Source organism: Vulpes vulpes, chromosome 1, assembly GCF_048418805.1.
Source record: "Vulpes vulpes isolate BD-2025 chromosome 1, VulVul3, whole genome shotgun sequence".
Lineage (NCBI taxonomy): Eukaryota > Metazoa > Chordata > Mammalia > Carnivora > Canidae > Vulpes > Vulpes vulpes.
In genome coordinates, this window is record NC_132780.1 from 20,304,183 (window position 1) to 20,317,822 (window position 13,640).

General features: G+C 52.2%; 1 protein-coding gene across 3 annotated transcripts; it reads right to left on the minus strand.

Moving 5' to 3' along the window:
- Positions 1–721: 721 nt before the first annotated feature.
- On the minus strand, positions 722–13,429 carry RDH13 (retinol dehydrogenase 13). 3 transcript variants are annotated; one of them, XM_072759079.1, is made up of 7 exons: positions 13,104–13,429; positions 10,710–10,828; positions 8,844–8,999; positions 6,305–6,409; positions 5,224–5,436; positions 4,301–4,402; positions 722–896 (listed from the first exon to the last, which is right to left on the minus strand). In XM_072759079.1, the coding sequence occupies exons 1-7, from the start codon at positions 13,166–13,168 to the stop codon at positions 838–840; spliced, it is 819 nt and encodes a 272-aa protein (XP_072615180.1). In that variant the 5' UTR covers positions 13,169–13,429; the 3' UTR covers positions 722–837. The 3 variants fall into 3 exon arrangements, with proteins under 3 accessions (XP_072615180.1, XP_025841029.1, XP_025841030.1); XM_025985244.2 differs by having other exon boundaries at positions 722–2,644; XM_025985245.2 differs by lacking the exon at positions 6,305–6,409 and having other exon boundaries at positions 722–2,644.
- Between the last annotated feature and the right edge of the window lie 211 nt (positions 13,430–13,640).

A 13,640-nucleotide genomic window follows, 5' to 3' on the forward strand; every position in this document is an offset into this window, starting at 1 on the left:
TGGAACAAAAGTTACTGGTCTTGGTGTAAGCCCCACCAAGATGCAAAATGAAGAAGGTCTGGTTAGTCTTGCTTGAATCACATCCACGTGCCCACTCCCCAGATATGCAGACACGGGACCCTGATTGAGAGACCCACCCAAACTGTGGACGACAGGCGAGCAGAGAGCCCATGCAGGAGCTCCCGGCTGGGTGAGCAGGTGGAGGAGCAGGGAGCCACGTGCCCAGGGGCAGCAAGGCTCTGTGCCCTGTGTGCCTCTGCCAGCCCAAGGCTGTCATTACTGATGTCACCGATGATGGGATGTCTCCTGACGACATAAGGCATCTTGAAGGACCCAGCATCACTCCTGTGGTATTACCAAAAACACGTAGCCTAAATTAATCATGAAGTCACAGGCAAACCCAAATTGAAGCACTTTCTATAAAACACCTGGCCAGGACTCTTCAGAAGTATCCAACTCATGAAAGAGAAAGACCGTTCAATTTAAAGCAGGTTATGGAGACATGCCAACTAACACAAAGTGTGATTCCAGGTTGGATAATGGCTCAGAAAATAATTTTGTGGGGTTTGGCAGGGGGTGGGGAGGTTGCTATAAAAGACATTGCCATTGATAAAATTTCAATGTCTATAGATTAATATCAGACATTAGCACCATTATTATTTTCTTGATTTTGATCATTGTATTTTTGTTATGTAGTAAATACCATGACCTCCAGACAATCTTTTTCTTTTTTTTAGATTTTATTTATCTATTCATGAGAGATACACAGAGAGAGGCAAAGACATAGGCAGAGGGAGAAGCAGGCTCCTCACAGGGAGCCTGATGTGGGACTCGATCTCAGGGTCCTGGGCAGACGTTCAACCACTGAGCCACCCAGGTGTCCCTCCAGATGAACCCTATACATATTTAGAGAACCAGAGGTTTCGAGGTTACTCTCAGACAACCGTACTATCAGTAGAAGTATTTCTTAAACTAGTTTTTCCCTGATCCCACAGTAAGAAATGCACACACTGTATAAGGATATGCACATGCATGTGATCTATGTATGTGTGCTGTGCATGTATGTGTATCCCTGTGGTGGACAGGCTCCAGGGGTTCCCACCTCGTGGCTGCCCCAGCTCTCGGGCCCCCCAGAGGGTGGCTCACAGCACTATTGCAACAAGGCAGTACATGCTAGCAGTACAGATGCCCGGCAGTAACCTAATCTCAGAATCAGACATTCCGTCAGCTTCACTCTGTTCTTTTCACTGATAGTGAGTGGTTGGGTCCTGCCCACAGCTGGAGGTCAGAAGGCATGGAGAGGGGGAGGTGGGGATCGTTGGGCTCCAGGCTGGAAGGTGCCCACCCGAGTCCGTTCATCCCAAACATATCCTTTGGCTGTTGTGGTCTGATGTGGTAGCAAAAAGAAAACTGTATTTATAAAGCTTTGAGCCGTCTTCAACTCCCCTTCCTCGGCACTTTTGGCATTTGGGGAAGGGCCATTTGCTACTGAACTGCATATCCTAGGACATGGAACAGTATCCCTGGCATCCACAAGTATCTCAAATGGTACAGGTTTTTTAATGCTAAAGTATTTGTATCCTGATTACTGAGCTTTTTGGCAGGCCTGCCCCCCCCACCCCGCCCCAGGTCTGTGCAGGAGCTGAGTGCCAGCCCCGTTTCTGTCACCCAAGCCGCACAGCTGTCGGGAACAGGACTGGCATCTGTGCGGGCCTGTCCTCAGGGCTGTCCCGGCAGCTTGGCCAGGGTATGGCACATGTAAGTGAACATTCAGCAGCAAGGAACGCACAGCTGCCACTGACCCAGCCAGGCGACAACTCATTCATCACCATGCTGTCCTGTGAGGTAGTCAGGTTATTCTGCACATTCACAGTGGGAGAAACCGAGGCTCAGAGAGGCGACTGAGGGTGTGCACGGTCCCACAGGGAACCACGAACCTGACTGGGTCTGGCAGACAACTTTCCCAATGGCCACACAGGTCTGCACCGTGGCCACCAGTGGCCCTCCTGACACGGCCACACCGGAGGGAGCGGCCTCCTCCCTCAGCGATTCCCAGTTACACGCTCAAGGCAGGTGTCTGACGGCCAGATGCGCACCTGCCACTGCCTGAGAAGAAAAGGGCAGCTACTGATCCGTACCAGCGTGACGTGGGCATGGCAACCAGCGTTCTTTGGGCAATACTGCCTCCTAGAGGACCCTCTGGACATGACAGCAGTAGTCTTGAGGCTCGCACGAACAACACTGCCACCTAGAGGGTGACGTGGGCATTTCGGTCAGCGTTCCGTGGGCAACACTGCCACCCAGAGGACGCTGCAGACAGAGCAGCCGGCTTGGGTTGGCCTTGCGGCTCCATCCAGGTACTCCGCCTCCCACGTGGTTTTCACACCTGCTCCCTGAGATTATTTAGGGAGGGGCTGCCCCCTCACTGAGGAAACACCTGACTTCTCCAAGCCCACCAAGCGGGCACTTTCAGCCCAAAGCCTCTGGGCTACCTCTTCATCCTCAGCTTCGGGGGCTGGAGCCTTCTCTTTGAGTCCATCAAAGTACTTTCCAGAAACACCCTCCAATTCCTCTGCCACGGCCAGGTACGTGCTGGGCTGGGCTGCCAGCTGGGGGCTCTTGACCAACAGCCAGAAGATGGGCCCTGCAATCAGCCCACAAAGCATTCAGGGAGGAGGATATGAACACCCCACTCTCCCCCCAACACCCCCACCCCCACCCCAGGGTTGCCTGGGGCCCAGAGGCCAGAGGTGACACTGCAGTCCCACACAGCCCACCTCCAGGCCTGTGCCTCTGAGGTTCCCTCCACCAGAAGCTCCTTTCCCTGGCACTGCCCAGCCAAATCCCTCCAGACATAGAGACCAGCCCAAATGGCGCCTCTTCCAGCAAGCCTCCCCGGCTTTTCCCCAGGCAAATGGAGGCTCAGTCACCTCTGAGTCCTTACCCTATCCCACCTTGCTTTAAAATAGCTTTTATTTATTAAATGTCTCTGGGGCCAGGCTCAGCTTAAAATCCTTGCTATTTGGCACCCACCCAGTAAATGATTTTCAGGATTACAAATACTAGTTCTAAACTTCTAATTAATGTTGGCAAATTGAACACCAATAAAAAATAAATTTATATAAAAAAATAAAATAAAAAATAAAGCTCTAATTATTTATTCAGTTTAAAGCTGGTCAGGTGGGGCAGCCCGGGTGGCTCAGCGCTCAGCGGTTTAGCGCCACCTTCGGTCCAGGGTGTGATCCTGGAAACCCAGGATCGAGTCCCACATCAGGCTTCCTGCATGGAGGCTGCTTCTCCCTCTGCCTGTGTCTCTGCCTGTCTCTCATTTTTTTATATTAAAAAAAAAAAAAAAAGCTGGTCAGGCCCTGAGCTGGCCATTTTAAGGCCCATCTCATCCTCCCAGTAAGTGTGAGGAGGGCACTAGGATGGCCCTCCTGTGTAGTTAAGGCAACTAAGGACCTAAATGGTGAGGCTGCTTCCCCAGGTGGCACAGTTTGTTTGGGGTGAAGGTGGGGTCGCCCCAAGCACAACCAGGAAGCAGCTCCATAATCCCCTCCTCTGGGACTCAATTTCTTATCAAACAGCATCTAGCCTATTTCCTGGGGCTATTCTGAGGCCACCAGGCTGGATACACATGTAGACTCATGCTTGGCATCCCAGGAGATATGGGGGGCGGGGCAGAGCGAAGCTGCTCATGTAGTCTCTGAGTGTGATATTAGTTTTGTATCAATTTGACTGAGCCAAGGGGAGCCAAAAAGCTGGCAAAGCCTTCCTCTGGGGCGTGTCCGTGAGGATGTGACCAGAAGAGATTAGTGTTGGAATCAGTAGACCGAGGAAAGAGATCTGCTTTCACCAATATGGGCAGCCACCATGCTCTTAGCTGAGGGTGAGACCAGAAAAAAAGGCGGAGGAATAGCGAATTCCCCCTCTTTCTGCTCAAGCTGAAACATCCATCTCCTGCCCTCGGATATCAGTGCTCCTGGCCTTCGGGCTGGGACCTACACCATCACTCCCCTGGTTTGCAAGCCTTTGGGTTTCGACCGGGATACCAGTTTGGCCTGGGACAGCACCACCATCTTCTCAGGCCTCCAGCATGCAGATGGCAGATCATGGGACTTCTCAGCCTCCATAAATGCATGAGCCAATCCCTCATGACAAATCCCTCCAAGCATCTATATACAGCCTATTTGTTCTGTTTCTCTGTAGAACCCTGACTAATATACTGAAGAGAGTCCTAGGCCCTGAGCTGAGAGGGCAGGGGCTCAGCTAAGGGACCGCAGGCCAGGAGGGTTCTTACCGAGTGTGAAACTGGAGAAGGCAGAGCTGTGCATGCCTGTGTGTCTGCCCAGCTCTGTCCTGGCCACGCCAGGGTGCAGAGCATTGACAGTCACGCCTGTGCCTGGGGAGAGAAGAGGAGGGATGAGGGAGTGGGCAAACATCAGGTTCACACCCCACCTGGAAGGCTGATGTTGCCCATTCTCAGCTCTAGGGCTACCCAGTACTGTGCCATGTCCTACCTTTGAACCCACAGCACCCTCTTGCTCTGAAACTTCCACAATGAGGGGTTTCATCTTGCATTGCAGCTCTGTTGCACGACTGCCCAGAGCAGAGCCTCCCAAACCTGAGCGTATGTAAAAATCACCCGGAGCACTTGAGACACCCAAACCGCTAGGTTCCACCCACCCCCAGGGAATCTGAAGCAGTGGGTCGGGGTGGGGTCTGAGATGTTGTAGTGGTGACAAGCTCCCAGCCCAGATGACGTTGTGGGTCCACGGATGCTCTCTGAGGAGCAGGGCAAAGAGTACCTTTCAACTCCAGCTCTGTGCACACTGAGGTCAGATCATTCTTGATCCTGCTGAGCAGCTAGCTGCCAGTAGCAACACCCACCCCACCTCCACTCCCTGAAGCGAGCAAGGACCACAACTATCTCCAGATACTGCCAAATGTCCCCGGGGCATCCATATCACCCATGGTTGAGAATCACCAGCCTAGAGCACCAATGACTTAGATGCCTGTGTGGGATGAGCAGAGAAGGATGCCACGACTGATGAGTGATGTCTGCTTTAGGCACCACCGAACATGGTGGTATGTGTTTCACACATCCACCTGCTCTGTTCTGGGACCGATGCTTGACCTCCCATCGGTCCAAGGTCATAGCAGGACTGTCCCAGGCTCAGAGCTAGAGGAAGAGGAAGGCCAGCGAGGCTCACACAAACATACCCTGCAGCCGCCGGCTCAGCTCCTTGGTAAAGAGGATGACGGCCAGCTTACTCTGGCAATAAGCCGCTTTGGTGTCATACTTCCTCTTCTCCCAGTTCAAGTCATCAAAGTCTATGTGTCCTGCAATGTGGGCCAAGGACGAGAGGTTGATGATCCGTGAAGGGGCTGAGGCTTTCAGTTTGTCCAGCAGCAAGTTTGTCAAGAGAAAGTGACCTGGGTGAAGGACAACAAAAAAAGAAAATTGTCACTGAATTCTTACCTGGTGCAGAGGATCGTACTGAGAACATTACCTTCTTTGACCCTCCCAATAACCCACGGCTCTCAACAGGGGCCAGTTCTTTCCCCCAGGGGACATCTGGCAATGTCTAGAGTTTTGGTCATCATAACTGCAGAGAGAGGAGGGGGTGTTCCTGGCATCCAGGGAGGCAGCTAGGGATGCTGCTAAACATCCTACAGCACTCAGAATAGCCCCGCAGCAAAGAGTGACCCAACCCCAGAGGTAAGGCCCTCTTAGAACCCTGTGAGGTCAGCTAGGGGACGGTCTGCCTCCCTTTCTCCTTCAACAGAATGTTTGGCTGTGTACAGGACTGCCCAATGAAAGACTATGTTTCCCAGACTCCCTTGCCGCTCCATCAGGTCATGTGCATTATGACCTTCCAGGACCTCAGCATGTGGCCGTATCTGGAGAGAGGTCTTTATAGTGAAAATGAAGTCATGAGGGTGGACCCTGATCCAGTGATTGGCACCCACCTAATATCTGTCCCCACCCCGCCCCGCACCCTTACTAACAGAACTCCAGTTACATGTAGGGTGACAACAGGTATACAGAGTAATTGACAGGCAGACAGACTACAGGACAGACGAAGGGTCAAGAGACCAAGAGATGGACGGAGGAGCCAAAGAACTAATGGAGCATCCAGCAATGAGGAGGCAATTCCCTGAACTGCCAGGTGGCCCCACACCTGGCCACCTAGCTGCCCTGGAGAGTGGAGGAGGACCCCAGTGTGCCTGGCCCACTGGGGACCCTGCCTACATCCCAGGCCCATACAGACACCACATAGCCCTCAGCCTGTGGCCTCACCCAAGTGGTTAACACCAAACTGCATCTCAAAGCCGTCCTTGGTGGTCCAGTGGGGGCACCGCATCACGGCCGCGTTGTTGACCAGGATATGAACTTGCTCCTCCTCTAGGAGACAGGGGTGAGGGCAGGTATGTCAGTCGCATGCCTGCCTGGAGCACCAGCGCAATTGGTGTAAAACAACCCCTGCACTGAGCTGAACTGTCCTAAAACATTCAGGCCCACCCAGAGCCTGGGAACGCAACCTGTTTTTGGAAACAGTCCTTGAAAAAAGTAAACAAGATAAGGTCACAGCGTAGGCCCTAATGCAGCAGGACAGGGACTGAGGACCATGGGGAAACAGAGGCCATGATGCATCGATGAGCCAAGGATCACTGAGGACCAACGGCCACCGCCAGAAGTTGAAAGAAGCAGAAAGGATCTCCTGGTCCCTTCCTGAGACTGTGATCTTGGACTTCTGGCCTCCAAAACTGAACAAAACAGATCCCTATCTAAAGCCAGCACCGCCCCCCATCCCAGACCCTGGCCGCTTCACAGGCAAAGCAACCGTCCCTCTCCGAGCTTCCCTTTCCTTGTCAGTAAAATGGGATGAAAAACAGCACCTTCCTCCCCGTATCAGTTAGCCAGGGCTGCCATAACAAACTATCACATGACAGGCCACTTGAACCTGTTGTGTCCCAGTTCTGGAGGCAGGAAGGGCAGGGTCAAGTGTCTCAGGGCTGTTTCTTCCCAAGGATCAAGGAGTGAGGGAAGAATCTGTGCCAGGCTCTCTCCTGGGCTCACAGGTGACTGGCCACCATCTTCTGGCCTCTTCCTTCGCATCTGCCTGCGTCCTGATTTCCCCATTCTCTGAGGACACCAGTCATTGGATGAGGGCCCACCCCGATGACCCCATTTCCACTTCATCACCTCCGTACAGACCCTCTCTTCCAATCAGGTCTCGCGTTGAGTCCTGGGGGTTAGGACTCCAACACATCTTCTGAGGGAACACAGTGGAACCTATGACACTCTCACAGTGGTTTTTGGGAACAGCGGGGATAACACACTAGTTATCTAGCACCTAGTAAACAGAGCCTCTGGCTTTATTTGAAGGTGGAGGGAGTCACACAGCCATCAGGAAACCAAGCTCTAGAATTGTCCAGACGACAGTTCAAACCCCCAGCTCTATCCTGAGCAGTGTAGGACCCTGGTCAAGTCACACAGCTTCTCTGTGACTCAGTTTCCCCCTCTGGATAAAAGATAACACTAGAATTTGCTGGTAGAGTAGGAGAGAAAAAGCACCACAGCACCACACATGCAATAGGCTCTGGTTGTATAAAAAAGCCAAGGAAGGGGCGCCTGGGTGACTCAGTCGGTTAAGCCTCCGACTCTTGGTTTGGACTCAGGTCATGATCTCAGGATCATGAGATGGAGTCCCACACTGGGCTGTGCTGGGCATGGAGCCTACTTAAGGTTCTTGTGGGCTCGCATGCGCGCGCGCACGCGCTCTCTCTCTCCCCCCCCACCCCACCCCCCCGCCTCCCCTTCCACTTCTGCTCACTCGCTCTAAATAAACAAATAAATAAGCAAGCAAGCCAAGGGGAGGTATATAGGTACATACACCTGCTTGCTTTATAAATGCACAAACCATGTCCAAAAGGACACACAAGGACACTGGACACATCTAAGGAAAGCATCTGGTAGCTAGCGGCAGGGAGGTGTTTGGCTGAATCACCATTTGTCCTCTCTGAATGTTTAATCCTGTAATGTTATTCCTGTTCGAAAACATAAACACATGAGCCAGTTCTGAAAACATCTGGTGGGACATGAAATGAAAGTGAGTCACCTGTGTGACAAAGTGCAGAAAAAGGCCTGCCTAATCCCTGGATCAGCAAAAAGAAACACCCAACAAGGTCAGTGGGAGTTCCAGGTACTCTGTGCTATGCCATATCGTATCCCCCACCGGGCTGGGTGCAGAACCTGACTCTGACTCCTCTCTGTGTCCCGGGAATCACCCATCACCCACGAGAGCCAGGACACTTCGGAACTGCTGGCTAAGTCAGCACTGCCGCCGCCTTCACCCAGCTAACTCACCCTCCAGCTGCCTGCACATCTGGCCTCACCTGGGCCTCTGCATCCTGTAGGAGCTAATGCCGAAGGAGTGCGTCTTCCTACAGAGCAGGGATCCCACAGAGCAAACTTCTCCTATAAAGGACCAGACTAGATTTTTTTGGCTTTGCAGGTCATACAGCCTGTCCCTCTGAACTCTGCTGTCGCCGGTGTGCCATTAAAACTTTATTTACAGATGCTGATATTTGAATTCCATACAGTATTCACATATCCAGAAATACTCTTTTAATTTCTTTCAACCGTTTATGTAAATGGTTGAAACGTAATATATGTTCACATGAGAAGGTCAGAAAATATAAGAATGTATAATCGTCACCTGTAGAAATCTGCACCTGTCCACAAACATGGCCCATGGTCTACCAGCACCACACTCTAGGACTTGTGTCCGCCCAGGACCTACCTCGCCCCACAAGGCCAGCATCCTCCCTCCTACCTTCAATGATCTTCGCTGCAAACTCTCGGATGGATTTGAGAGAGGCCAAGTCCAGGTGCCAGGCACTGACACGGTGATTAAGGGTTTCCCCACGAATCTCCTTTGCCGCTGCCTCACACTTCTCCATATCTCGACAGGCCAGAATGATGTTGCCTCCTGGAAGCCCGGGATAGGAAAAAACTAATTTTTCAATCCTCACCCCAGTACAGAGAACAAACACAAATGAAAACACAGGTTTGCTCAAGAGTGTGTACACGGGGATCCCTGGGTGGCGCAGCAGTTTGGCGCCTGCCTTTGGCCCAGGGCGCGATCCTGGAGACCCGGGATCGAATCCCACGTCGGGCTCCCGGTGCATGGAGCCTGTTTCTCCCTCTGCCTATGTCTCTGCCTCTCTCTCTGTGTGTGTGACTATCATAAATAAATAAAAATTTAAAAAAAAAAAAGAGTGTGTACACACGAGCCCCCAGCTGCGCTGTTCACAGCAGCCGAAAGATGGAAACCACCCCTGTGTCCATCAGCTGCTGAGCAGAGATGCACAAGGTGTTACATCCAGAGCCTGGAATGCTACTCGGCCACGGAATGGAACAAAACACTGACACATGGTATAACATAGGTGGACCTCATAAATGTGCTCATAAAATGTGCCAGTCACAAAAAGATATGTGGTGCAGGATTTCGTGTTTATGAAATACCTGGAACAGGCTGATCCACAGGAGGTCCCTGGGAGGGGTGGGAACCAGGGTGACCTCTCAGAGGACCAAGCTGTCCTTTTGATGAAAACATTTTCATCAAAAACGATTGGCAACGTTCATACAACTCTAGTAATACATTAAATGCCACTAGAGTGTGCACTTTACATGGGCGAATTATGTGATGTGTACATTAAATTCTAATATGGCCATAAAAGAAAAACTTTAAAAAAAATTAGAGAAGTGAGAAGAACCAGGGATTGGAGGAGGACAGGCAGCCACAACACTGACCACATGGACCCATGTGGCTTGCCTGCCTACCACTGGGCCCAGCTGCCTCCTACACACCCCACTGCCCCTCACACGGTCCACAAGGGAACTCATCTGACCCCAGATCTGTTCTTCCTCAGTTGCTACCCGGCCCCCAGGACAGTGGAGCACGTGCCCCTTCCTTGGGGAAAGCCCACGGGGTGGTGGATTGTCGATCATCACAGCCCCCACCGCTCTGACCTGAGGGGTGGATGGGCTGCTCTGGCTCAGCCCATCAGGACCAATTCCTTAGGCCACCCCAAACTGTCAAGCCCAAAGAACATTTCCCACCTCCCCCAGCTCCTGCACCTGCCCTGCCACGGCCATCCCGCCCCAGCTGGTGGCAGCTCTAGTCTCCTTGCTGCTCAAACCGAAATCCTTGACTTCTTGTCTGATGCCTGATCCAACAGGTAATCCACTGATTCCAACTTTGAAGGAGATCTTAGTGTGCCTGGAAGGGCACCCTTCCTCCTCTTCCATGGACTTCCTCCATAACCCCAGTCCCACTTTGAGAAAAACACTGAATGAACCCAAATTAAAGGGCCTTCAACAAAACACCTGAGTAGTAAGCCTGGAAGAGACTGAAACCTGATTCTGTTCCACAATCTCTAACCCCAGCCCTAGCCCCGCCATCAGGAGGGCCAACACTGAGAGAAAAATCAACACCAACAACCGCTGAGTGTCCGCAGCCCCCTATGAGACCCAGAGTCTCCCCTGCCTCTTTCAGGGACACCAGCCTTTCTGGCACAGGCTGGCATAAATCTGGCTCCTGCCCTGTGCAGCCCAAACTGGGGCAACCTTAATATCCCCCAGGAAACCAAACCTTCCACCCCAAACCTCACACGCCAAGCCTCAGCGGAAAAAGCACCTCTTCTGGCCAGCTCCAAGGCCGTCTGCTTCCCAATGCCTGTATTGGCGCCAGTCACAATGACGGTCTTCCCAGGAATGGTGGCCTTGCTGGGACAGGCCCCGCCCGCAATGTAGTCTCTGAAAATAAGAAACAATCATCAGCTCTGTCTGCACCCCCACCACACATGCCCCTGTTAATGATCTTGAGCAAATGACCCCACTGAGCTTGTGTTCCCCCAAAGGACAGATGGGAAGGACATCTCATAACTCCGTGGGGGCCAGTGTGATGGTACAGGCAAAGGCTCAGCACAGCCCTGTACGGGGAGGTGCCACAACATGACAATCATTACTTTGTAAAGACCCACTGTATGGTCTCCTATGGCTGCTTGGCTGCTGTAACAAATTACCACAAGCTGGGTGGGCAAAAACCACGTGCGGGTAGTCAATAGCTCTGCAGGCAGGAGTCCAAAACAAGTCTCACTAGGATAAGGCTAGGGTCTCGGCAGGACCATGCTCCTCCTGGAGGCTCTAGGGGAGAGGCCGGTCCGTGAACTTTCCAGCTCCTAGAGGCGCCCACAATCCCTGGCTCATGGCCCCTCCTCCTCCATCTCCAGAGTCAGCAGGGCCTTCAGGTCACTGACTCTAAAGACCAAGGTGATCATGCTGGGTTCCCATCTGGACAAACCAGGATCACCTCCCCATCTCAGGGTCCTTAACTGAATGGCACCTGCAAAATCCCCTGTAACAGGTAAGGGAAGACCTTCACAGTTTCTAGCACTAGGACATGCACATCTTTGGGGGGAGGGGGGGCTCTTACCCTTTACCCACATTCCCCAGAGGCCAAATACTGGAAACAAGAGAATGTCACCAGTAGGGGACTGACCAAGTAGGCAATGCCACTTCCATATGACAGAAGGGCCCTGTGCAACATGGAAACCGCCAGCCTTCCAGGGCCAATTTTTTTACTTTAAATTATTTAAAAATAAAAATAAAATAAAAATAAAAAATAAATAAATTATTTAAAAATAAATAGCCATACTTTTTCTCCAGGACATTCAGCTACCTTTCATTCTGCCTATCCCATGCTGTCACTTTCTTATTGTTACTATTTTCAGCTTTGTCAGCCCTGAAAGTCAATGATGAATAAAAGTCAAGTATGATGATGATGAAATGATGATGATTTCAATGATGATGAAAGTCAAGTATGAATAACGATAAACCAAACCTGATGAATTTTATTATAAGGGAAAATTATTTCCATCTGCAAAAGAATTACCTCCATTTTCGAGAACTTTCAAAAACACCTAGTTACTATTACAGAACTGGAGTGTAATGAATTATAAATAACAAGATATGGGCCAACCCCGTGAAAAAGACTTTATCAGATCAGGAGCAACAAGTTCGCAATGAAGCCTCATCACAGGGCAGGCAAAGGTAATTATTCAGAGATGACAGTCTATGCTTCATGCCCTAAAAAAAAAAAAAAAAAAAGAGGGACACCTGGGTGGCTCAGTGGTTCAGCATCTGCCTTTGGCTTAGGTTGTGATCCCAGTGTCCTGGGATCTAGTCCCGCCTCGGGCTCCCTAGAAGAAGCCTGCTTCTCCCTCTGCCTGTGTCTCTCATGAATAAATAAATAAAATCTTAAAAAAAAAAAAAAGAGTATTTCAATATTCCAATTACTTTCAGGCCTCCCAGCCTATCTCTTGTATTGTGTAACTATAATAAAATTACATATGTAATAAAATTACATATTTTTCTTTTACTGCTGTAAGAACACTTAACACGAGCTCCACCCTCTTAAGTTTTTAAGTGCACAGTACAATACAATATTGTTAACTGTGGGCCTCATACAGCAGCTTGGAGCGCTCAGTGGCCACAGGCGATGGCTATCATAATGGACAGCACAAATGTGAAACACTTCCAGCAGCGCCGAAGGTCCTGCGGTCCTGCCGCAGAAGGTCCAGCATTCAGTGCTGCTACAGAATATTGGGGAGCTGGGTTTTCTGTGGGGTTTTTTGCGGGGGGGAATCAGCCTAGGAAAGACACGAATTATGCACATATCCCATGCAATACAATCCTTTCTTCAGAGTTGGGCTATTCGGTTTGCATCTCTGCGGATAACGAGAGCTTGGGTGGGTTGCGCTTTCCTCGCACCGGGGCCACATGTGAAGTATGGGGCCTGCCCCTTACAAGTCTGCAGGACGTACTCGGTCACACTGACAAGCGCGGAAGTCTGGACCAGCAGACTTGCAAGGGCCCGGGCCCGCCCCTGCCCTCGGGGTGACCTTGGGCCGTGACCTGCCCTCTCGGCCCTTCCTAGGTGTGCCCCCCACGCTGCCTGGACCAGCCCTAGGCTGGCGACCACCGGGGCGGCCTCTCTCCCGCCCTCCGCCCACCCGCGGCGCGCACTCACCGGAGCAGCACGGCGCCACCCACCGCCGTGCCGAGCACAGACAGCGGTAGGAGGTAGCGGTTCATGCCGGGCAGGAGCGGGGTCCGACGCCGAGCCCACCGGAGACTTGCCGCCCGGTCGCTCCGAGGAGCTCACGGCAGGCTACCCACGTGGGGAAGGACCAGCGCTGCTCCGAGCCGAGGCTTCCGAGGGGGGCGGGGCGTTGACGGCCGGGAGCAGGGCCCATGAGGGCGGGCCTCGGCGCCGCGGCGGCCCGGAACGGGAGTTTCCGTGGTCGTGGGCGGGGCCGCGCCCTGCAGGCGGGGCAGGGGCCGAGCCTGCGCACTGTTCCAATGACGTCAGGTTCCCGCAGCTCTCGGCGTTCGCCTGGGTTAGAGACCTGCTGCTTCCGCCGCCCACCGCGCTGCGGCTGGCAGGCTGCGCTCCTCTCCGCGCATCTCAGGTTTATCAGCCGTTCCCACCTGACGTGCGTGCTCACCAGTAGTACCTTCCTCATAGGCTATAGGAGAACTTGAGAATTTCGACACTCGGAAGCCA

Excerpts from the sequence above, each read along its gene's own strand:
- RDH13 (XM_025985244.2), bottom strand. The coding sequence starts at position 13,168 with ATGAACCGCTACCTCCTACCGCTGTCTGTGCTCGGCACGGCGGTGGGT. Across the intron at positions 10,829-13,103 it reads GGTGGCGCCGTGCTGCTCCG|AGACTACATTGCGGGCGGGG; the intron begins GTGAGTGCGCGC and ends TCTTATTTTCAG. Across the intron at positions 5,437-6,304 it reads GTTTGGTGTTAACCACTTGG|GTCACTTTCTCTTGACAAAC; the intron begins GTGAGGCCACAG and ends TCCTTCACCCAG.